We start from the raw sequence: 26,776 nt of genomic DNA on the forward strand, positions 1-26,776 counted from the left end.
ATATATCTATATCTATCTATCTACACGCACACATTTTCTGTTGAGAACGCTGTATATATCTATATATCTATCTATCTACATGCACACATTTTCTGTTGAGAACACTGTATATGACAATATATCTATATCTATCTATCTACACGCACACATTTTCTGTTGAGAACAATGTATATATCAATATATCTATATCTATCTACACGCACACATTTTCTGTTGAGAACAATGTATATATCAATATATCTATATCTATCTATCTACATGCACACATTTTCTGTTGAGAACAATGTATATATCAATATATCTATATCTATCTATCTACTACACACATATTTATTTATATTCACAATATATTCACACACAAACAAATATATAGACACACAAATGTGATGAATACCCATGTGCACAAGTTCCTCAATAGTTACTTTTGCCTACAGTACATCTCTATGCAGACAATAATATACTTAGACTGACACGCACAGTACTTAGATTTAATATACTTCCATTAGCAAGAATGCTTCTAGTAAAAGTTATTCCTGATTCAGTGGCATACACACATATGCTGTGAGGGTCTGTGCACCAGCATTCCCACACCACACCTTCTCAGAGAGTCAGTGGTGGCTTATATGACACAATACATACCACGGCAAGCCCTATAAGCAGGTATGGTGTTTGAATGCTAAAGCACTGGGCCGCACAGCATATGTATGTATGCAGATGAAAACCATTCATAACTTTTACTAGAAGGCTATTACATAAATTATTCTATGTACAAATGATATACACCCCTGCACATTTCTGTTCTGAATGTTCTATCCCTTTAACATAGGACTGGGTGATTGACTCACTAGGATCTTACACGTGAATAATGAGATTATGGTGTCTCTCATCATTATCTTCAACAATTTAGTCTATGAGACCAATTTCCTTTATAAACTCATTACCATTAGTTTATAAATATACTCCACACACCCCATGCCTAGTCATTACACTTAGTATGTGATATCACTGAATGAACATATTAACAAACAATACAGGACTAGAAACAAGAAATATGATAGTATTAAAGGGACAGTATACACCAATATAACTGCATGTAATAGACACTACTATAAAGAATAATATGGAAACAGTACATAGATTAGCACTCCTGCACAAAAGCCAAATATTGGCAGCTAACTTCTTCTTCTTCTTTAGGTAATAGAAAGTAGGTGCTCAAACCTTCAGGGTCTCCCCAAAATAAAGGCCAAAGTATGAATCCAAAAGAATAATATGCACAGATACTGATCTAAAAATCCCGTATAAAACCGTTTAAAAGCGTACTTAGAAGCTTCCAGTTTAGCTCTGTTTAAAAGATTACTGGAACACCCACTGCAAGTGGGAAATATCAGAACCCCCCTTCATTAACATATGAAAAGACCCTTTAAACAAACAGAAGCAAGCTGGAGTAGGTATACGTCGGTATTCTCCTAAAACTTTGGGGCTTGGTTAGGAGTCTGAAAATCAGAGCAATGTTATTTAAAATTAAGCAAAACTATCCATTTTTTAAAAAAAATAACTTTATGGGCTATATAAATAGATCTACAAAACATTTATGCAAAGAAAACAAAAACGAGTGTATAATGTCCCTTTAAGCTAAGCAGAGGAGCCAGTCCTGAAATTCATTTAGAAATGCGGAGCTGTGTAACTTGCATGAAGAACAAAAACTGACAAATAGTTATACATATAAATTATTTCAGTATCTTTACCTTATATAGCTCTATATACATGGAAAATAATAATACATCTCACACATATATAGCTCTATATACAAGGAAAATAATAATACATCTCACACATATATAGCTCTATATAGTAATGAAAAATAATAATAAATATCACACATATATAGCTCTATATACATGGAAATAATAAATCACACACATATATAGCTCTATATACAAGGAAAATAATAATACATCTCACACATATATAGCCCTATATACATGGAAATAATAAATCACACACATATATAGCTCTATATACAAGGAAAATAATAATACATCTTCACATACAAGAATATGTTCTATTTATTCATAAATACATATTTCTACATATATCTGATGGTATTTTGGTACAATGCATACTTTTAACCTATATATATATATATATATTATTATTATTATTATCGGTTATTTTGTAGAGCACCAACAGATTCCGCAGTGCTATAAACAAAGGGGGACTACAACAAAACAATTATAGGGTAGAGGGTCCTGCCAAGAGTTGCACTGTTGTAGTCAGCTCTTAAGAAGGTGATCTACAAACAGCTGGACTTTTAGGCTTACATGCTAAGAGGGTTCAGGGGATTGCAGTGGAGGAGAAGAACTGGTATTAGGAAAGGTTAGCGTAGGTTGTATGCGTCCCTGAACAGTAGAGTCTTTAGGGAGCACTCAAAGTTTTTAAAACTAGAAGAGAGTCTTGTGGAGCGAGGCAGAGAGTTCCACAAGATGGGAGCCAGTCTGGAGAAGTCCTGTAAACGGGAGTGTGATGAGGTGACAAGAGAGGAGGAGAGTAGGAGGTCGTGAGCAGCGCGAAGGGGACGGGAGGGAGAGTATCTGGAGACAAGGTCTGAGATGTATATATTGGTCTGAGATGGTCTGAGATGTATATATTATATACTGTATATATATATATATATATATATATATACACACACACACACACATGATTATATATAGGTATAGATATACAGATATATATAGGAATATCTATTTATAAATACATAGAACATATTCTGCTATGTGCAGGACATTGGAATGTGAAATATTTAGGGTACACAGCATAACACTTTATTAAATATGAATATTGCATAAATATGATTTTACATGTTTTCATCTACTTAACTACAAATGGTTTGTAATCTGGCGCTAAGCATTTAATTGGCTGAGGGAATTTTTTTTACTAATAATAAAAATTAAAAAAAAACGAGGGGGGAAGTCAGAGGATTTGACAACAAACGATACAGGGAATGTAAGCGTACTTTGAGGTAGTACATACAACAAACGATACAGGGAATGTAAGCGTACTTTGAGGTAGTACATACAACAAACGATACAGGGAATGTAAGCGTACTTTGAGGTAGTACATACAACAAACGATACAGGGAATGTAAGCGTACTTTGAGGTAGTACATACAACAAACAATACAGGGAATGTAAGCGTACTTTGAGGTAGTACATACAACAAACGATACAGGGAATGTAAGCGTACTTTGAGGTAGTACATACAACAAACGATACAGGGAATGTAAGCCTACTTTGAGGTAGTACATACAACAAACGATACAGGGAATGTAAGCGTACTTTGAGGTAGTACATACAACAAACGATACAGGGAATGTAAGCGTACTTTGAGGTAGTACATATAACAAACGATACAGGGAATGTAAGCATACTTTGAGGTAGTACATACAACAAACGATACAGGGAATGTAAGCGTACTTTGAGGTAGTACATACAACAAACAATACAGGGAATGTAAGTGTACTTTGAGGTAGTACATACAACAAACGATACAGGGAATGTAAGCGTACTTTGAGGTAGTACATACAACAAACACAATGGTAAGATTTCACCATCAATTTAAAGGATCAGTAAATACAGTAATTTGCATAAAAAACAAATACATGATAAAAAGACAACGTAATATCACTTGGTCTGAACTTCAAATGAGTAGTAGATTTGTTTCTGACAAATTTCAAAGTTATGTCTTTTTCCACCACGCCTGTATCATGTGACAGCCATCAGCCAATTACAAATGCATATACGTATTTTCTGTGAATTCTTGCACATTATCAGTAGGAGCTGGAGACTCAAAAAGTGTAAATATAAAAAGACTGTGAACATTTTGGGCCAGATTATGAGTTGAGCACAAAATATTGCTTACGCTAAAGCTAAGGTGCGCTGGTAGTACGAGTTAGGTGCATTGCACTCACAAGAGCGCTTACATAGGCTCCGAAGGGAACCTGGTCCTGATGCCGTCGGACATGGCACAGAACCTAAGCGCAGCGAAGGGGGTAAGTCACGCAGCAATGGGCAGCAATTTTAAATATACATGTATATGAATATGTACATATATATTTATGTATTTTTATGAGTATATACACATATTAACACATAAATATATATGTATATAAGCATATAATATATATTTACAGGGAACACACAGATCCCATAGACCGCAATGTAAAGGTACTTCTCCGTGCCTTTTTATTCTAACACCCCACTCCCGCCAATCTTTAACCCCTTGAAACTGCCTAGTGCAGTATTTTTTTTATATATAAAAAATTAAAGATCCTCTATTTTGGGGTCATTTGGGGCACTTATAGAAAATTAACCAGAGATCTGATCTTTGGTTAATTTTCTATGCGATAATTGCTACCGCTTGTATGCGGGGCGTGCAATAAATTAGCACTCCACTTGTAATATAGCCCTTTGTTAATGGAAGCAAATTGGAAAGCTGTTTACAATTGCATGCTGATTCATGAAAGTTTCATTTTGACTTGAGTGTCCCTTTAAATATTTTAAAATAAGTGTAAAGTTTGTGTCCCTAAAGCAATGGCCATCGCCATATTGTAACTTAAGTTTCCTTCACTGGAGTGTACAACTAATGACCTTTTAAAATATAGCAGAGTTAAAGGGATATAAAACCCTCAAACATTTATTTCATGATTTAGAGAGAGCATGCAATTTTAAACATCTTCCCAATGTAATTCTGCTTCATTCATTTGCTATCCTTTGTTGAAAAGCATACCTAGGTAACCTCAGGAGGAGCAATGCACTACTGGGAGCTAGCTGCTAAATGGTGGATGCACTTACATGCATGTTGTCATTGGTTCACCTAATGTGTTCAGTTAGCTCCCAGCAGTGCATTGCTGCACCTTCAACAAAGGATACCAAGAGAATGAAGCAAATTTGATAATAGAAGTAAATTGGAAAGTTGATTAAAATTGTATGAAAACAATTTTGGGGTTTTATGTTCCTTTAAAGGGACATGAAACTCAACTTTTTTCTTTCTTATTTTCCATGATTTAAATAGAGCATGTGATTTTAAACACCTTTCCAATTTACTTTTTTTTATCCAAATTGCTTCATTTTCTTGGTATTCTTTTTTGAAGGGGCAGCTATGCACTACTGGGAGCTATTTGAAGAAATCTGGTGAACCAATGAAAAAAGGCATTTTTGTGCAGCCACCAATCAGCAGCTAACTGCCAGTAATGAATTGCTGCTCCTGAGCCTACCTAGATATGCTTTTCAACTAAGGATACCAAGAGAATGAAGCAATTTAGATAATAGAAGCAATTTGGAAAATTGTTTAAAATCCCGTTCTGTCTGAATCACGAAAGAAAATTTTTGGGTTTCATGTCCCTTTAAGTCTGGAGTCTAAACTAATAATGATTAGTATTGCAATGTGTTTACTACATATAATTAAGCACTTTATATTATGATTTCAAAGTATTTAAAGTCCCTTAAACTATTTAAACTACATTATAGTGTGTTGATCTCAATACATACTGAATTTGCATTATAGTTATTTTTATTTTACTCAGCATATTGCTCTGTAGCTTTTAAAATGTCAATTATTATCCACTGTCCGCAATCCAGAAGCATAATCCACAAAAATCATACTACATACAGGTGGTACAAACAGAATGTAGCAATACAGACCACACGGTTTTATGCCGACAATTTCATATTTAAACCTATTTTATAGACTAAAATTGTCTATATTTTAAAAACCTGAGTAGGAAAAAAAACAGCTGTGTGTGTTTATTTAGTGAGGAGCTATTGTTAACCCATTAACTGCCAAAAAAAAGCTAACGCTCTCAGTGACTGCCAGAGGGTTATTTGTGTCAATGGTAAAAATGAAACTATCCTTTCTTTTTTGTGTGGCAAATGGTAATTATTAATCCACGTTGCTTCTAGCAGCCCACACAAGGCGGAAATGCCAGAATGCTGCAGGTAGCCCTAGATATCTGCTCAAACAACCGCAGGTGGGGCTCATCATACACGTGACCTTTCAGCCTGCTCTAACTAGAGGCCGGTTTTATGAACTAGTAAAAGAACTGATATTAAAACAAATGAAACTTTCTCTATGTTGTAACTGTGTCTATTACAGAGAACACTGATGTTCCTGTGTGATGTAATACGTCACACAGCATTCAGAACTAGAAAAATTCCAAATGCTACATTAGTCAGCTTTAGGAAACATAGTCCACTGTATCACTAGGTGTGCCAGATGTGTTTAGTGATCAGAAGCAATTAATATGCTGTCCTTTTTTTACAGGGCACTAATCTCAAAATATAGTCCATATACTATGTATAATCACAGTAAAAAATGCAATGTTATTCAATACTTATTTTGCCTTATTTTCTTGTAATTAACCTCTGCACACTGTACTTTTTCTACAAAAGAATCGGAAACATAGCATACTTAAAGTGATGGTAAAATAAATAGTAGTGTAATAGCACTTTTACTATTTGAAGAAGAACCTGTGTTAATTCGGCAACAATATATGTCTGTAATACTCGCTCTCCCATCCCCCCATCCCCCCCTTGTCACTCTATATTTATTTATTTTGTTGTGAGATTTGTCCCGCATCCAATCAGAAGCTTAGTCATATGGCTTGCTTGTTTCAATGAGAATCCATACACGCATGGATAGTAGCGTTAAAAATGAAAGACTCCATTGGCCAATTATATTTCACTATTGATTGACATCACCAAGCACATGCTTGTTATTTTAGCACATTCATGTTACTGAAAAAGGAAGTCCCCATGATGTTAAAGTAAACGTTGAATAAGAGCTTATGTTCCGATTCAGTGCGCATGCGCGTTTTCTTTAGGACTCGGGAGCCTGTATTGGGTAAAACATGTAGAGCGGGGTGGGAGTGCTCTACACATTGGTAGAATGAAGAACACAGCTGTTGAGGGGGCAGAGGGAAGGATCTTGATTGGCAGGATATTAAATGTAAGATATTAAACAAATTGAACCAGTTATATTGAAAAATAATAATGCAGTTTACTTTGTGGTTATATAATTTATTGATTAGCATGTTGCAGTAGTGATATAGTTTACCATCACTTTAAGTATGCCATCGTTTTGTTGAAACTGCTACATGCTACACAGATTGCTTAAACCATTTACATCTGACCTTGACACTGCAAACGAGACTAGGTAAATATACTCAAGAGAGATTTCAAGGGGTGTATCCCTGGACTGCTCTGGATTTGCAAAACAAAATGACAGTTTTAAACAATTTTACTTTTAGTGAGAACTTTTGCAATATAGTGCTGAAATAAATATTTGTATGCAACAAAATGATATCCCATTCTGTAGAAATGTGCTAATTCTATTACAGGCATGTATCTTCCTACAACTTCTTTTTTTTTTCGATCACACGACAGTGATTTACAATTTTTTACAGTAAAACATTATTTCCTAAAGAGGATATATGGAATTTTAATTGCACTAAATGTCATGGGTTGTTCTGCTTAGTTAGAAATGGACAATCTTTTGATTGTGATTAGCAAGAACACATTTGAAAGACCCTAATTCTTAGAAAAAAGACACTTATAACTGTCATAATGCTCATATTAGGAGAATCTGAAGCAAAGGTTATGGTCTCAAAGTGTTATTCAAATGTATCTATATCTATATACCCCATGCTTAGCAAACATGGTATTTAAGTTTGCAAAAAAAATATTATAAATAAATGCAATGATAAGACTTGGATCTTTACAATAGACAGAACTACAGAACATATGAAAGGAAATGCACAATATTCTACACCAAGGCTAGCAATGATTTATAGCCCAAATGTAGCACCAAATTTTAAAAAAATATGATAGCATAAATAAGGGCTATTCACAATGAAATTGTACTTTTCTTTGTTTGGTGTTGATCTTAAATTAAACTAGAAGATGGCTTCCCTGCAACCTGCCTCATTAAAAGCAACCATTGAAACATTAAGACCTTCATCATTAATTCATTTGGTATCCACTGCAATTTTATGCATGACTAATTCATTTGTATTGATGTGGGTGCCACAAATACTTCCACACAAATTCCACTGCTATTTGCTTTGTCAAAGCTGTGCCAAAACGCAACAGGCCTAAATGTCCACACTTCTCACATATTCCAAGCAACCTATGGTTTTGCAATTCAGAAAATCTGTATAATTAAAGACGTCACAACTGGACTAGCGGGAGGAAGTCTTGTTAACCCCGCAACTTAATATTTATGATTTCGTTCTTTTCCCTTGGATTCTGCATTTCTCGCATATTCGCACTGTACTGTGCATCTGCATCTCATTGCCTTTACAATTTACCACATGTTGAGATGCGAGAGCTCTCAGCTCTATTTGAATCATTGCACAAATATGCAAGTGATTTATCGTTTGCAATCTGAAGGCTGCAAAAAAAGTTTACTTTTCCTGAGCACAGTTCAGTTTAGCAGTTAGTGCACAACTAAAGATCTTGCTAATTAAATATTATAAATGTCTTCCAGGCCTTGCAGGCAATTTATCAAGCTGAATGTCAGCTACGTGTATAACCTGCTTAGCTCTGGACTTGGCATAAATTTAACCTGTATAAAATACACTACCCCACATTTAGAACCTAGAAATATTATCACCTTATCTGACCAATAACCTTTTATTCAGCACTTGTCATTTTAGTTTTATAGCATAGAAATAGCATTTGCCATGGTTTATGCAAAACTTACTACAGACAATAATGTAAACAAATATTCAATGAAATGTGTAAACATACAGACTCATCAACATATGTTTTTGATAAGTATAGCAATATCTGATATAAGTATATAAACTTTTTCTGCAGTGATTTTATTCCCTGTGCATATGATAAAAATATGATAAAAAAATACATCTGTATTTACAAAAAAATATATGCACTTGCCTTCAATATGTTTCTAGACATATCTATGTCAGCTATCAAAGAATATATTTTTCTTTTAAGAATGATTTTATTATATAATTTATTAGACGTTTATATATTATGAACTCAGTAATATATAAAATGATATGTTTAATTATAATCCAATAAATATAATGACATTTTTTTAACTAATTTATTTAAAAAATATTATACCCTCTATTAACACAATATTCCACATTAGTGTAATATTTGCTATCAAAGCAAGCTGAAAAATATTATTATCCTATCTGAGAGGACCCTTACATGCAGATTCAACCCCAATGCAAATTATAAAACCCTTTTAAATCTGAAATTCAAGATCTAAATGTATTATTGCAATGTGGTTTCAATTTCACTCTTCACACCACATTCAATTATATTTAGGTCTGACACCCAGAAGAAAAATAATATGTATCCATAAAAATAAAAATATTTGGAATTCTTGTAAAATGGGATACAAACATGAAAAAAAGCAAGTGAGTGTAAAGGTGTACAAGAAATCTGTTTAGAAAAGTCAAGTTTTATGAACACTGGTAGATACATTGTACTTTTAATAAAGGTTTGTCAATATATACTAAAATAGCTGTGTTTATATAAACTATTAATAATTAGTAAAATAATTCTGCAAAGTCTTAATGTCTACAAGCACTGTATAGTGTAAGAACTCAGTGGTGTCAAACATCTTAGCATTTATACGTGTTATTGGCTGTAAATAACCTTTGCAAATTTATGACCTCTACAGCTCTCCAACAAAAACCACATGGCATGTTTTTAGTAGACCTATTAAGTCACAAGTCCCTACAATAAAAAGTGACTAAATTACATCTTTTAATGTTTATCTGACTTCTGGAACTGTGTCTTAAAGGCTTCATTACAAAGACAAACATAAATAACTTGGGGGGGGGTCAAATTCCTATGTTGTTATAATTATGTCTGCATTTATTTTCAACAAAATAAGTTAACTATCAATAAAAAGGTACATTCTACTACCCCTTGGCTTCCAGAAAGGGCCTTCTATGGAAGCCAAAGAGTTCAATTCTGTTAACCCTATCTGAGACAGTTATGGAGTAAACATCTGGCCTATGATATAGTATTCTACCTTTCTTTCACCCTTAAGTCAAACAATAACTGCAACTTCCTTTTCAAGAAGGCATTTGTTAAATCCAGGTTGGTTGGTCATACTTATCTGCCAATATTCCAACTTCCACATAACTCCCAGACAGCTGGGAAAAAGCCCTCTGTGTTTAGTCATGGCTGGAGCAACACACACACACACACATAAAAATCTACAGCTGTCACTTTTTTGTGCAGATTTTTTTAACTAATCTGATTTTGAGGCTTGTGAAACAGTCTGACAAATTTCAAGCTACATCTTTTTTTAGGCTTCTGTAATTCTTTTGTGTGCGTGTGTTTTTTTTGGGGTGGGGATCCCACATCAACTCCCTGCATTTACTCCCCCTCCCCCCTTCCCAACAAACTAAACTCAGCATATACTTGAACTGTGATTTTCACTTTTTTTTACACCAAAATCAGCTTAGGTATAAATGCATTCACAACGTAAAAGGGGGGAAATGCTAAGGGTGTAATTTTAGAAGTACAACCCAGCCATTAGGGCGACTATTAAAATATTCAATTTCCAGAGCATATACTATTTTTAATGAAGTGCGATTCTGCAATCGACTCTGCTGCTCACCAACAGAACTGCATTGTATTCTCTTCCAACCGCTCTGTAACTTAAAACTGTACTGTAACATTTTTTTTCTACCATCAACAGGAGGGAACGTGGACCAAAGGTTTATTTGAAACATACATATTTGTAAAAATAAGATACTAAACTAGTAAGAGTTAAAATGCTCATCAGTATTTCTTTACTTCAGCCTCTGACAAAATATCATCACAATTGTGCTCAAATTCCTACAGGAAAATATACCTTTGTGTTTAATTATTGGGACCATTTGTCTATGTTGACCAGGCAATCTTATTTTTATTTTTGAGAGCCTGTTTATACAGTACCCATTCTTCAAAAAATGAGTCATCCACATCATTTTAGATACAGACACATGAACTCATAAAATAAATTACCAAAATGTAAGTAGGAAATTAATAATTATTACATTAAATTAAAATGCCCAATTATGTAGAGAGTAGCCAATTAAAATAATATAGAAATATCTAAGTTACATTTCTGTTTTATATCTTGAACCTTAAGGGCGAAAAGAAAATATAGTTAACTGAGCTATGAAAAATATAACAGGTTTAAATAAAGAAATTATAAAAATTGTTTGAGAAGTCACATCATGTTCCATAAAAACCTAACAAATTTACAAAATAAATAATGTACAGTGTAAAATATTATCCATATTTGGAATATATTATTTCATGTTTTGAATATGTTTAAATGTCTTGTAAAAGTGAAGATGTTGTAAGAGTAATGTTTAAGAGAAATTCTACCAGTTTTGAAACCTGCTGCATATAGCTTGTGCATAAAAATACAGAGGTGTTTGTTTAAATTGCGCTGAATGGGGTATTTCAGGAAACTGTTGTAGATGATACAAAACACAGATCATTTTAAAACACAATGTTTACCTAAGGTATGTAACAAACGCATTCACTAGTAAATCTCTGTTAGTACTTCTTTCATATACATAACTCAGCACTTGTTCTGCAAAAGAGGGGTGCAATACATTGCTATGCAGTTCTTTCTGGCAGACAAGGAGTTAATGTTTATTTTTAAAGAACAGATATATATATGTAATAGTGTTAATAGGCTAATTTGTTGTTTCACATCTTAAACTCCAAATATTCAGTTAATGCAAAAAAAATTCATAATAAATGTTACCCAGCATGGGCGTTATCACTAGCTGGAAATATTAGGGTTACGAGACACCTGCTCTATTTCACTGTCATAAACGTGAAATTGTCCTCCATTTAAAATGTAATGATCTGTGTAATTACAATAATGTTATGTCGTATGCATTGGGGGCTGAAATTTCACACACATTTAAAAGTGTTTAAAAACACTTTGCGGACAAAAAGACCTGAGGCAAATGGGTTAAACTGCTCTTTCTGGAGGGGGGGTATGTGAATATATGTAAGCAAACTGTTAACTCTTAAAGTGCTGAGCTGTCACTGTAATGTCAGTACAAACCATAGTTATATTTTTTCATTTCATGCCAATAGATAAATGAATATTACAAAAAAATATTTATAAAAGATTAATACAATAATTTAAAAATTGGCAAGAAATTCCAGTACTATATGAATTAGCACACCAAGAATTATGTTAAAGTTGTTACAAGATCTGCTAAATTCCTTGCAAGGCTGACAATGTATAAAAGAGGCAGCAATTTAATTTTGATACTAAATTAAATAAAAATAAACTTAAAATTTCAAATTCTTGCCCAACCAGGTTAGAGAAGACGTATATAAATTATCCAGAAATAGCTTACAAAATGTATGCCGAAATCATAGCATGCATGAGTTGTTGTGAATAACAAAATCTATCAGGCATTCCAAATTATGTTATTCACTATTTCCTAAATTAACATCATCCAGAAATATTTAGCAACATACAATGAAGTCTCCCAGGATTTTTTTAAGTCTCTAGCAATTTATTCTAGTATACTTAAATAATATATTATTCAGGCTGGCTCAGCGATATTCCATTATTCTATTCTTTGTTTTCAAACAAAATCAATGTTTAAGATATGAAAATTTCAAAGGACATATTAATGATGTAGATAATTATAGATGTATTTAATAAAGACTGTAAACAGTCATGCTTTTTTAACATAATCTGGTAGCAAGGGAAGGGAAAATGTAAAAATAGCTTCTTCTTTTTTTTTTAATAAACAAAACAAAAACTAACTACAAGATGTATGTATGTATGTATATATATATATATATATATATATATATATATATATATATATATATATATATATATATAAAGATATGATTTTATCTGTACAAGGCACAATACCCAAAGGGTGTGTTGGTAATAAAGATATTTTAATAATTTGAAGATTTTATTGTAAAGTAGCCTAAGAATTCCTGTTTCACCAAATCCTTTCACATTACAGTACAGGAATATTGCTGAACTCACAACAAAACACACCTCAATGTGCACTAGCTGGATTTCAAATCACCTGGAAAAGTATACACTATCAATGCCAGACACATATCCAAAAATAACCTTAAATGCCTTATTTAACACAGCAACAAACAAACGTGTGTTTGCATGTGTGTGTGTGTGTAGATAGATAGATAGATAGATAGATAGATAGATAGATAGATAGATAGATAGATAGATAGATAGATAGATAGATAGATAGATAGATAGATAGATAGATAGATAGATAGATAGATAAGATACACACATATGCACACATACATATATATATATATATATATATATATATATTCACCCATAAATTCACACACACATACATAAACACAGATGCTGGCTTTACATTAATACAATAAATGCCTAAAATCTTATAGATGTATACATATTAACTTATATATTATATATTCTCCAATTTTCATAGATTTGGATTTTTTTTTATTGTTGTCATTTCTTCAGATAGAACTGAAAAAAAAAGCACATCAAAAAAGAAACATTACAAAAACTTGGTAAACATCTATTACAAACCTGAGGCACCTCATAAGGGGGTAACTCATTGACTAATAATCCATGATCTAAATAATCTTGGATTTTCCAACAGCTGCCTTTTGATTTGAACTAGACTACCTAGCCATGATACAGTATTAGAAGATGGATAGGACAAATAAGGCTAGCAGACCAGCTTTTGAAAAGGAGTGCCAAGTGTGGAGCTGCCAATATCCCATACCTAGCTTACACAGGTCACTGTGACTTTAGGAATCTCACCCAAGTAAAAATGCATTGCTCGCACCCAGGGTCACTACAGTGCATTATGGCAAACACAGAGTTCACCAAGTGTTCAAAAAGCTGTTTGCTAATATCAACCAAAAATCTCAAACATACACAATAATTTGATATATAATGATTATCTTACAATTATTTCATAAAAGAAAACTGTAATGAGTCTCAGATGAAAAAATATTATACCTCTCAAATAAAAAATAAAAAAATGACATCAATAAGACAAATATATATATATATTATTACACAGATGACAATTTTATGTAAAAGCATGCAACACAAGTATAAAGCCTATAGTTTGTCTTCTTTTACTTTGAACAAGAGTATGTATTTCCTAGGCACATTTTGATCTTTTTTCTCCCCACAAAATAATGGGACATTGTAAAAAATAAAATAATAATAATTATAAATAATAAATGAATTAAATAAAAGTAATTTGAGTATTATCTCACTTTTTCCCAGACCCCCTGATAAAATGAAAAAGCATTTACATTGAAAAAGCAAACGTTGCTTTACTGCCTGCTGAGGCGAAAAAAGAACAACAAAAAGCAAATAAACGAGTGACAGCCCCAGAAGGAAGAAAAAAAAAGGTTCTTTGTCACCACAGAAACACTTGCAGAATTAAAGTACCATTTAATACTACTGAAACTACAATACCAGTATAAAACAATGAATATTTAGTTCTCAACAGACCTGCAGAACAAATTAATATTTTGCAGGCCTCATGAGACCTGGAGTTTAGAAAAAAAAGGTAATATATAGATGATAGCAAAGTACATGCAAATGTAGTATATATTGTTATGTATTTTATATGCATTGACATGCATAAGCCACCAGATAAATACTTGTCAAGGTCACTTATTATAGGGGCCTACTATTTTTATATATAATGTTTTTATTAATTTTTTTAACCAGTATTTTTAAGAAAAACATTTTTTCTAGAACATAAGGAATAAAAATGTGGCTGCACGCATTACCCATAAAAGTGGGAATATTAAAAACTTAGATGAAAGTTTCTCCCTGCTGGGGCAAGGTTCTGTGAGACAGAGAGAGAGTGACAGGGGGTGACAGATACCAAGGGGACAGTGGGTAAACAGAGCACAATCATGGTGTGTGTGGGGGGTGTAAAGCTCCAGCACACTTAGGGAGGGGCACAATGACACTTACTGTCCTGGCGGTTGGGGACAGCGATCCATTGGACAGATAAGGGTTGCCCAAGTCCGGGATCATGATGAAGGGATAGCCTGGGTAAGGGGAGCCTTTAAACAATCCTCCATCTTGCCTCTTTGCAGCTAACATGGCAGAGAGAAAGAAAACTTTATTTATATAATTACATCTGTGCTTTGGTCAAATCACCCCTGCAGAGCAATACAGAATATTTATTTCCCTGCTTTATGTGTTATTTATCCTGTAATTATGCCCATAAAGCTGAGTTCATGTAACAAAGAGCTGGAGTGTTGGCACATGGTGTGTTTGCAGCAGTGTGACAATCAGTGGCTTGTGTGACAGTGACAGTCCCGGGGACACACTCACCTTCCTCCAGACTCTCCCTGCCTTTGTCCCGGAAGGTCTCAGCCCTGGGTGCAGGCCGCCTCTCCGCCTGACATGATGGGAGCAGGGGAAGGGGCACAGGGGGAAAAGGGACACGTTAGATGGGAGCAAAACAATCACAGTCACTTACACAAAGTTACCCCAGTCATTTATTAACCCCTTAGAGGCCGGTGTTTGCTGTGTGTAGAGTAAAGTGACTTTCCTAAACTTGTGCGTGAGGTGAGGAGCACCGCGCGGATTCGGTTTGTATCACCCGGAGCTGCCACGCGCTCAGCTGCGGAACAAGTTTAGTACAGGTCCCGGCAGTGCCAGAGCCCAGGCCCCCTGCACAAACTGCACTCTACAGCTGACACTTAATGAGTTTGTGCTGTCACCCGGCGGTGTCCCCTAAAGTATCACAGTACTCAAGGCTCTACTATGGGGGTGTCTCAGTCCCTGGCCCTTTACTCTTACTCAGTTTTTTATTGGGTGCCCTATACTGTTTGTTTTTACACCGGCACGGGCTCTGCACTCTTCACCTCTCTGTTGCACTCTTTAGTGAAATCTGTACATCATGCTACTATCTCTGCAATGTCAGTCTCCCAGCTGCACTCTATACAGCTCCGTGACAGATGCACTCTCTCTATACACTCCAGAAGTTCACTGCACTCTCTTTACAACCCCCCTAGAGTTAGCTGCACTTTCTTTACAGACCCCGAGTCAGCTGCACTCTCTATAGACCCCCTGAGTCACTTGCACTCTTTATAGACCCCCTGAATTAGCTGCACTCTATAGAACCCCTGAGTCACTTGCACTCTCTTTACAACCCCCCATAGAGTTAGCTGCACTTTCTTTACAGACCTCCTGCAATCTCTATAGACCCCCTGAGTCACCTGCACTCTCTATAGACCCCCTGAGTCAGCTGCACTCTCTATAGATCCCCTGAGTCACTTGCACTCTCTATAGACCCCCTGAGTCAGCTGCACTCTCTATAGACCTCCTGAGTCACTTGCACTCTCTATAGACCCCCTGAGTCACTTGCACTCTCTATAGACCCCCTGAGTCAGCTGCACTCTCTATAGACCCCCTCAGTCACTTGCACTGTCTATAGACCCCCTGAGTCACTTGCACTCTCTATAGACCCCCTGAGTCACTTGCACTCTCTATAGACCCCCTGAGTCAGCTGCACTCTCTATAGACCCCCTCAGTCACTTGCACTGTCTATAGACCCCCTGAGTCACTTGCACTCTCTATAGACCCCCTGAGTCAGCTGCACTCTCTGGGTGTCAGCAGCACTCTCCCCATGTGTCAGCTGCACTCTAATACACGCAGCGCTGGTCCCTCTCCCGGGCCACTGTCCCCCCTACCCTCCCCGCTGATCCCGGCTCTCACTCACCTCCGAGTCGGACGAGCTGTTCTGGTGAGTTTCTGACTCGTTGACCAGGGACGATTTGACATCCGCCAGGTCCCTCTCGGCCGAGGAGTTGTCCGAGATCTTCTCCTCTTGTTCCCCTTCGTCTTTGAAAGAAATCATCTCATCGTTGGCTCCCAAATCATCCCCTCCACCGCCATTAAGCTGCGGCATGTTTGCACCCTCCCAAGCAACAGTTTTGCAACAATATGATAAAAAAAATCTGCAGCAATAAAACCGGCGAAAATAATAAATCGCAAAACCCCCTCCCCAAAAAGAAACTTTTTCTTTCTTTTCCTGCCTGTTCCCGGCTCCAGCAGCAGCAGATCAGTAGGGGGAGGTTACCCCTGCAAGGTGAAGTTTGCAAATTTGGGGGCAGCAGCGACCAGGGGGGTAAGGAGGAGGGGGGAGTTCAGGGGGGGCACCAGGCTCCCTCTTTGTTGGGTATAAGGGGGGGTGGGGTGTTCCAAGAGTCCGATTTTCAATGCCCCCCCTCCCCCCTTTTTTTCCTTCCAGAAAATAATAATAAAAAATGAATAAAGAATAGAAAAATACGTGGCAACTCCAAAAGATACCCCCAAAAATATAGGTAGCCCCCCAAGCCAGTAGTGAGATAAAGAGAGGAGCCCTATACAGAGCACTGCTCGCCCGGATTGAGTGTGTTGAAGTTAGACTGGGAGCTTTGCAGTTCAAAGGCGGCGCTGATTGACAGATAGAGAGGGAAGGAGGGAGGGGGAAAGGGGAAGAGAGAAGGGAGAGTCTGGATCCTGGATTATTGACATGGAAGAAACACACTCACACCGAGAGGGAGAGAGAGACACAAAACTTTAATGAGATGCACTGGGGAGGGATCTGCTGCTGACGTTGGCATCAGGGGGGGCACTGCAAGAGAGGAACAAGTGAGTGCCAGGGGGGTAACAGTGACCACCAGCAAACCTCCTGGGGTAGCAATGAGAAGGGTGGGGGCCTGGGGGGAAGCAAGCTGGGAAACAAATATTAATACAAAGAAAACAAAGAGAAGTGCACTTAGAAAGTGGGGAAAGAGGAAGGGGAGGGGAAAGTAGATATAATATAGGCAAAATGGGCAGGGAGAGGGAAGTTTGCTGGGTTTGGGGAGGTGACTGTAACTGTAAGCAGGAAGCCTCACATAGGAAAACACTCGCACAGATTACTAGAGGGAAGTGCGGGCACTGTGTTTAGTTTATCAGTTTTATTTACAAGCTCTACAATCGTTAACTCGTAATTATTATCACTTTTTTAGTATTTTAAAACTAATATATTTTCTATGTGTCTGTCTGGAAAATTTAAGAATACTGTATATATAATGAGAGTTTTAGTTGCTCTGTTTCCCATTTATATTGATTACTATACATGGCTCCTACTTTCTTTTTTGTTTAGTTTTGCTGGCACATAATTTGCAGTAATGCTCTCTATGTACACACACATATATGTGTGTGTGTGTGTGTGTGTGTCTGTGTGTGATTGTTATGTGCTGCCTTTATTCTATTTAGCATTTAAGAAAGTAACCTATTCTTGCAGAACGATTTAACCCCTTTTTAAGTAAAAATAATGAAAAGGTTTGTTTTTGCTGCATATGCAGAGAACATAAACTATATTTTTGCAGACAATGAGAATTCTCAGTGTTAGCAGGTTTTCTAGATATGCATAAGGTTGATAGGAGTAGAACCAGTTAAGAAATAAAACTAAACATATATATTATAAGAACAGAATAATAGCATAGAGCACCAGTAATGACAGAATATAACATTTATGCCTTTTATTTAAAATCTAAAAAAGAGGGGCCTTGAACACTTAAAGTGCCATAAAAAAAATATGCTGCACTGTACAAATACACTTGAACTTAAATCAGTTCACATACACACAATGCAAACTGATTTACACTGTAGAACAGGCACATACTTTTATTTTTAAAGAACTGTGTTACATCTGTCTTATGCAAAGCATTTATTGTTTGTGACTTTCTAATCAGAGAAGAATACACTCATAGTACAAAATAATTATTCTAAGAATGAATAAGGAACTACCTGTATATCCAGTTGCAAGTCCTTGAAGCAAGTTTACATTTTACAATTCACCTACATCTAACTATATATCATATATCTATCTTCTATCTATCTATCTATCTATCTATCTATCTATCTATCTATCTATCTTTCTGTCTATCATCTATCTATATTGTTTTTGCATGCTATAATCACCATTATTCCAAATATATAATTTTATACCTATGTCATTTATTTGTATTTATAATAAAAATGCTTGTATGATAAATTAAATTCATAATAAATCTGCATATTTTAGAGAAGTAAATAGTGGTTAAATAAGGGAAAAATCAATTGTAATCATATTATAGTACAATAAAAGCAATGTAAACCAGATTGTAGAAAGTTGAGAAATATATTGATATTTGTCCTTCCAATTAACATGCTTTATATCAATCTCCAACAAACAAAAATCAATTCTGAATATTGACAAAATATGCTTGGGAAAAAATAAAAAAACATCAAAGTATTTTGTAATTACCAGTTAAGTGTCAAAGAGGCCTGTAATAAGTACAGTGTCTCCACTGCCAAGGAAGGGTTAATGTCAAGGAAAGGGTTAATGGCAGTTAGAGGAGCACTGCTATGCATTGCAGCTAGGGTTGCCATATTGCCGCTTTAAGGGGGGGGTTCATATGAAAAATACATATGCCAGGATTCTTATAATGAACCATTATAAAAATATTTCTTTAAACAGCCCCTGAAATATGTATTTTGTATAAGTGTCCTTCCTTAAAGCAGGGATATGGCAACTCTAAGTGCAGCCCCCTCTCTTGCAGCCAAGGGGTTAAAAAAGGAAACTACAATAAATAATTATGCTACACTCTTAAAATATTTAAGTTGTGCATAAACATCTTGGAAACGCATTCCCTAACAGTGGGGGTGACAGCGGGACAAAAGATAATATATCCTCTCAGCACCTATGAAATACTCCTGGAAACTTAGGGTGATTTGCATACTAAAGCAAAAAACATGTAGACAAATATAAATTTAAAACAAATCACCATAAATGAAAACGTACAGCTTCAATATTAATCAGTGGAGCAGAAATGGTGTGAATGAAGCATGAAAAGAAATAAAGTAAATGTGTACATTTAATCAGACAGGATTGCGCAGGACACAAAGGGGAACGCTAATTAATCTCAGCAGGTCGCCACTAACCTTCAGACTTCATAAATAAATAAGTCTGAGAACAATGTCTAGTAAGACCGAGGAAATAAAAAAAAAAAAAGGATTAATTTCTAAAACTAGCGTTCAGGAAGACCCTGAAAATTAGCATGTTGTATTATATAATGGTATTTGTATTGACCAACCTCTCTCTCTATAGATACGTATTTATTCAGTTGGTTAACACCTTACCTGCTGAAGAAAGGGCTGCAGGGTATTGCTATGCAAGAGGGTGAGATCATTAGCGTTCCTATACAGGTTAGCTGATACTGAGCAGAATTGTGCTTATTCACTTCTTATAAAAGTGCAAAAACAAAATGCTGAAATATGTTTTATTATTGTACTATAACTGAATGCCTGCAAAAGGGGTATTACACATCCAGAGCATCAAAGCACCACTGGGAGCTAGCTGAACAAACCTGGTCAGCCAGTGACGAGAAGAATATGTGCATGGTGACAAATCACCAGCTAGCTCCCAGTAATGCATTGCTTCTGCTAAGCCCACCTAGGTATGCTTTTCAACAATGGATACCGAAAGAACAAGGTAAATGGGAAAGTCTCTTAAAATATCATGCTCTATCCAAAGCACTTCAATTAAATTTTGACTTTCATGTGCCTTTAGGAGTAACAAGTCAGGATGCCATCCTAGATTTGTCTGGGAATTCTGGGATATAGAAACTGTTATAACATCCAGAAATATGATTGGTTTGTTGAGAATGATAGAAACATGCAATTTTATTATCAGGTGGGAACTTAGAAAATGTACGTGTGTTTCATTTTATCATTCTTAGTATAACCTTTTGCCTCTCCCAGGAAATACTGAATTCCCTCCCTTGGGAGTCTGTTCCATGTGGAAGTTGTTGATTGTTTTAGTACAACTTCTATCCTTAAAAATAGTTTTGTTTTTTGTTGTTGATGTTTTTGTTTGTTCTTTAATACCCTAATTGTTCAAAGCAAACATAAAAACCTGCCACTAACTGTGATAAACTAAACATTTATAGGAAACTGATAAATGTATCTACCTTGACAAGGCCTGTGGTTTTTTTGTGTAATTTCCAGTAGCTGGCATTTCATTGTCACTCAGTATTATACTATGCTTTTTATTTCTATAAAAAGGGTGAGGGCTTTATTATAATTGATTTTAATTAATCATTCATTTTATGCATAGTATAACATTTACATACTATCTGCATAAAAAATAAATTGTTGTGTAAGTATTAACAATATTTGATTTTAATAGCAACATTTGCTTTATTTTTTTTTTTTTCAGTACACTTTGCAAGTCCAATTGAGTATATTTATAGTATGTTGCCTACTGTGACAAGTTAAGGACAGGTATAAATGAGTCACTATGAAGCATGTTGCAGGGTCTAAAGTCTGAATACTTCAGGACACCCTGCAGCCTCACTGGGGGGCAGTGACTGTTAAGGCACCTTATTATTTTATGTAGAGTGATATTCTGAATTTGAGCACTATTTAAATGCAAAATGCATGGGAGTAAAGTTCTATTGTTGTGCACAAGTCAGCCACAGGGACAAATTGCTGACTGGCTCATAAGGAAAATCCCACAACTCAGTTTACAGATAGTGAGGTGCTACACCAGCATAAAAGGTATTTTATTTATCACAGGAATAGTCATTTTTATTTTATTACAAAAATACTGTAATACATTTTAAAAAGATGTCGCAGGAGGAAAAACAAAACAACGTTAATGTCTTAGGAATTAGTTTTCTCTGCCAGAGACTGTTGCCAGTCCTCTCTGGCAGCCAGGCTGTTAATGATGTTTCAATCAAAACTAGCATAAGTAAAATAGTTAACCCTTTCAGAAATGACATTCAAGCAATTTATTTTACCATCACAATTTTATTCTCTTTAGAACCATTCTGCTTTTCTTCCAATAGGATAAATAAGTTCTATGTACAAGAATTCTGGAGAAACGCAGAATAATGCGGAAACACAAGGTCATGGAAGTTTGAAGACTCAGGGGAAATGGAAGGAAGTATTTCTTCACTCAGTATGTATGGTGAATTCAAGGAACAGCTTCTAAGGGTAAAGACAAGTGGGAATTTAGCAAAGCAAATCAGAAACACTGTTGGATGGGCTCACTAGACTAACACATAGCAAGTCACAAAGTCATTGTCAATTAATTTACAGCTTCTCATTTGACACTGTCACCCATAAAACAATTTAAAGAGCTGTTTAGGCACTAAATCATCTTTGCGGCCTACACCCTTTCTTTTTTGTTTCACCATGGGGCAATTAGTTACACAGTGTGTTTGATTGCTGTAGGGGAGGTAACTACATGATATTATGGGGTAGATACCTTTTTTTGCGATCACAGAACTAGTTAACGGACCATTCAACACAGTATTTTTTTATTTGCATAACCAACAAATGCAAGATAACAAGACAATGCAATAGCACTTAGTCTGAACTTCAAATGAGTAGTATATTTTTTTCTGACAATTTTAAAAATTATGTCTATTTCACTCTCCCTGTACCATGTGACAGCCATCAGTCAATCACAAATGCATACACGTCCCATGTGACAGCCATCAGCCAATCACAAATGCATAAACGTTTCTTCTGCACATGCTCAGTAGGAGATGGTGACTCAAAGAATTTAAATATAAAAAGAGTGTGCACAATTTATTAATTGAAGTAAATTGGAAAGTTGATTAATATTGCATGCTTTATCTGAATAATGAAAGTTTAATTTTGACTTGAGTGTCCCTTTAAAACACAATGCCACAGAGTCACTCTCCAGTTTTTTTTCTGTTGTGCACTGCAGCCTTTTCATACATAGATAAAAGTGATGCTGCAATGTGTTGCCGCTATTGACCAAGACATGACTAGAGAGCCAATCAGTTACAGCATACTCATGTAGCCTCCAGTTACTCGCTATAACCTGCTCAGCACCAGCACAAATACAGAACATGTGTTTCACCTCTTAATGGGAGTTAAACACATACTGTTCCAGGGACAATGACATTTAGAGCATTTTTAATATTACATGATCATATACATTTAATGGAACATTACAAGGGCAGTAAATACCTCAAGATTTTAATATAAAATATTTAGATATATATAGTGTTAATAGGTAAAAAAAAAAAAAAAACAAGGCTTTAATTTTATTTAAATGGAAAAATAGCTAAAATGCTAACATTTTTCTGGTACATTTGGCAAGTTTTTCTCTACTATTCCCGGTTCTTAAAAGATTAAATAAGGGGGCTGAAATGATGAGAACTTAAGTTGTAGTCTGTCCTCTGCTGAGCATGAGCAAATAACTGACTTCCTGTTACTGTTCAGTGAGTGCTAGAGAAAGCCAGCTTAATTTGCACTAGAATATTGATAACATCAAGCTATATATGTCTTACTGTAGAGACCCTAGCCCTCTTGTGGGGCTGTAACAGGAATAAATCACCATATCTGACCCTAATTGGCATTGATCATAATAATGAATTGCAAAACAATGTCTAATCCAATAACTAGTCGAGATTGTCTCATCCATATAAGGGAACCTTTTACTTTTGGAATGAAAAAAAGGTTAAAGGAACAAAGTCAAAATTAAATTGTACTCAACTTCCCAGTTTACATATTTTATCCTAGTACTGCATTGCTGCTCATTCAACAAATGATACCAAGAGAATGAAGTACATTTGATAATAGTAGTAAATTGGAAAGTTGTATAAAATCACATTCTTAATCTGAATCATGAATGTCCTTTTGAGCTAAAGTGTTTTCAACAAACAAGTAAAGCATGCTTTCACGCAACGGATAATCCTGTATCAAAGCTGTTGGCCGGCAGAGACAGCTTCAATAAACCTATAGATGGAGAGTGACCGGCCAGACCTTCACAATAATTTTTTTTTTCAGCTAAAAGTATGGCGTTTAGCCAAATAAAACATCTTGTTTGTTTGCTTTGATGTTGGTAGATTGCTGTGTTATAAATAATGAATATCTGTTTTTATATGACCGTGTTAAATTCCAACTGGGTTTATGTTAACATTAATGCCCCACATTAGACACTCTCTGGTTTTGTTTGTTTGGAGCATAAACTGAAAGCGTTTAAAGGGAAACCTGTGGAATAGTTTAGTGATGGACCGGCTGTCTGCATGTGGCCGGTATGCAGAGGGTCATGTGACTGCAGTTGCTGACTTGAAACATGGAAGACAGCTTGTACTGAAGTATAAAATTAGTGGTCTACTTAGGCACTTTGTATGAATTATCACAGTAACTTCCTATTTAGATAGATACAAAAAAACATGCATTTTAGAACGCCCTATTTTAGGAAGAACAAAGACATTTTGGAGTACAATATCCCTTTAATTCCTTGAGTGCTAACGACGGCTCTGAGCCGTCGCAGAGTTTCCCACTCGTGCTAACGACGGCTCAGAGCCGTCACTAGCACTCTCCCACCTTGAGGGAGATCTGGGGGCTCCCAACCACTCCTACCCCGGCGATCGGACCTGCATAGTGACAGGCATCTCCGGGGGTTTACGTTTTGCGCGGTTACCGCGCAACTTTATTAAAAATTTACAATACAAAGTATAGGGAAAGGGGGTATGCTGCTTAGAAGCCTGTATCTCAGACATCTAAGCAGCTACAGACCCCCAAGACCCACCGTTGGAAAGGTAATCGGTAACTGTTCCAACTATGTAAGTCTTGGGGATCTGGAAAAAAATACAAAAGTAAAAAAAAACATTAAATCAGCTTAGCACCCAGGTGGGAAAGTGCTTAGCACTTAAAGGGTTAATTACACTTCACGGGACAACTAAGCCAAAATGAAACTTTCATGATTCAGATAGAGCAGCAATTTTAAACAACTTTCCAATATACTTCCAAAATATGCACAATCTTATTTATATTTACAATTTTTGACTCACAAGCTCCTACTGAGCATGTGCAAGCAGGGTCGGCTCCAGAACGAATTAAATGGGGGGGGGGCATTTTTATTTCACAAGGGGGCACGTATTTACAAAGCATGTATGAGAGTCAAAATAAGAGCAGACCTACATATTCTGCAGGAAAGTGTAGCCATCTTGACATTACATTTATAGCCAATGCCAGTATTAAAGGAATATATTGTTGAGGAGATGGGAATAATTGAGTCTACACAACTTTTCTCTTTGTCTATTGTCTTTATTTGGAAGCCATTCTGGCATCCTGCAGATGGCACAGGTGGCATATTAACATTATTACGAATGACATAGCACAAGCAGCACATGTCAACTTAATGGCCCTAATCAATAACCTATATTCTCTATTTAGTGCGTATGACCACCCAACTTCAAAGACTGAGTAATCCCACCTACCGTGTAAGTAGGCATATTTTATTTATATATTGATACTGCCGGGTGTCACTCAGGTTTTTGACAAGCAGGACAGGACAGGATAGGACTCTTTACAGATAAAAATTTACAGGATATACAGAACAAGGTAACCCTACTAGTAAAGACTACAAACAGGACTAGTATGTTTAATTCAAAGGGAAATGATTACATTTCCTTCAAAGGATTTAGCCAAAGTTACTTCCTGGAAGTGTATAGGTGTAGGATGCCCTAAATGAAAAAGATATAAAAAGGAAAAAAAAAATCAGTCATAGTAAAGAGCACTATTTAAACTGGTTATTATTTTATTTTTAATAAAAAGGTTACAAAGCTGTTTAAACTGAACGTGGAAACGCTGGGGAAAGAATACTCTCTAGTTGGTGGATATAGTGAGTTACTCCACAACCATAAAAGCTAAATTGTTTATTTTTCAGTGTATGGAACATAAAACTAGACTTATGTCATCGTTATTTTACATTCACAAATATTTGTACTAAGCCACAGCCTCCAAACTTAAATACTACATGTAACTCAGAAACCAAAAAATAAAATGTTGTGCATAGGGTGAGTGATTGTGCACATGGTGTTGTGCTTCTGGTGTGTGCACAGGGTCACTAGTCACACACGCATTTAGCGATAGCCAGTGGCACAGATAAGAAGCATATTTCATCATGGCAGCCATGTAAATACCCAGAGTGTCACAGTGACACAGTCCCTCTCCAGTACTTCACTCCTCCTGTCACGCACTGCGCCCGGTGTTCCCTGTCATGTCACACACATCCCCAGGGTCTCTCACCTGTGTGCCCACCACTGCAATCTGGGGCAGCTGAATAACATCTTCCCCCACAGTGTTAAAGACATCCTGTAGTTTGTTGATAACGGATAAGCGCCTCCATGTCCAGGCTTGCGAAAATGGGAGTGACCACTCACACCCGCTACACCACTATACCGCTTAACAACCATACACCGGCCCACGGGCCGTTGCAGCAACCAGAGGTGGGGCTGCGGGAAATTAGCTCTGTGCGTGCATAAAGGTAAATTAAATGAAAAGTAGGCACAATAAATAATGAGAGTTTATTTACTACACATAGTTGATTTCAAGGCCGGATTTACCTTTAGGCAGAGTAGGCATGTGCCTACAGGCGCCTCCCATAGAGGAGCGCCTGTCTCTACTCCATATGCCTTTTCTGCACACCTCTGCGGCTCTGCCCTCACTCACCAAAGTAGATAATAACGTTGCCCTAAACAAAGATGGCCGCCACACTGGCGGTCAAGTCCGTTTCTCCAGTTAATGCAGACAGAGCGGCCTGAGAGTAAGTGTGGGGGGGTTGGTTCTTTTACGGGGAGTGACAGTGAGTGACTATTTGTGCGCTATTACAGAGCGCTCTGAGTGCAGG

The 26,776-nt window shown here is 36.1% G+C and overlaps 1 protein-coding gene and 1 long non-coding RNA gene across 33 annotated transcripts in view; one reads left to right on the plus strand and one right to left on the minus strand.

Annotated features, from left to right (window-relative positions):
- TCF7L2 (transcription factor 7 like 2) overlaps positions 1-17,495 on the minus strand; it is a 338,204-nt gene extending 320,709 nt beyond the window's left edge. For all 32 annotated transcript variants that reach the window (XM_053692726.1, XM_053692729.1, XM_053692728.1 and 29 more), the window contains exons 1-3: positions 16,805-17,495; positions 15,412-15,478; positions 15,046-15,170 (exon numbers count right to left, since the gene is read on the minus strand). In XM_053692726.1, coding sequence (XP_053548701.1) covers positions 15,046-15,170; positions 15,412-15,478; positions 16,805-16,993 — 381 coding nt within the window. In that variant the 5' untranslated portion in view covers positions 16,994-17,495. The remainder of the gene's footprint in view (positions 1-15,045; positions 15,171-15,411; positions 15,479-16,804) is intronic.
- The window catches only part of LOC128640274 (uncharacterized), a 108,085-nt gene continuing 98,765 nt past the window's right edge, over positions 17,457-26,776 (plus strand). Inside the window, exons 1-2 of the long non-coding RNA XR_008399318.1 lie at positions 17,457-17,718; positions 21,948-22,095. This is a non-coding gene — a long non-coding RNA (uncharacterized LOC128640274). The remainder of the gene's footprint in view (positions 17,719-21,947; positions 22,096-26,776) is intronic.

Source organism: Bombina bombina, chromosome 9 (genome assembly GCF_027579735.1).
Source record: "Bombina bombina isolate aBomBom1 chromosome 9, aBomBom1.pri, whole genome shotgun sequence".
NCBI lineage: Eukaryota > Metazoa > Chordata > Amphibia > Anura > Bombinatoridae > Bombina > Bombina bombina.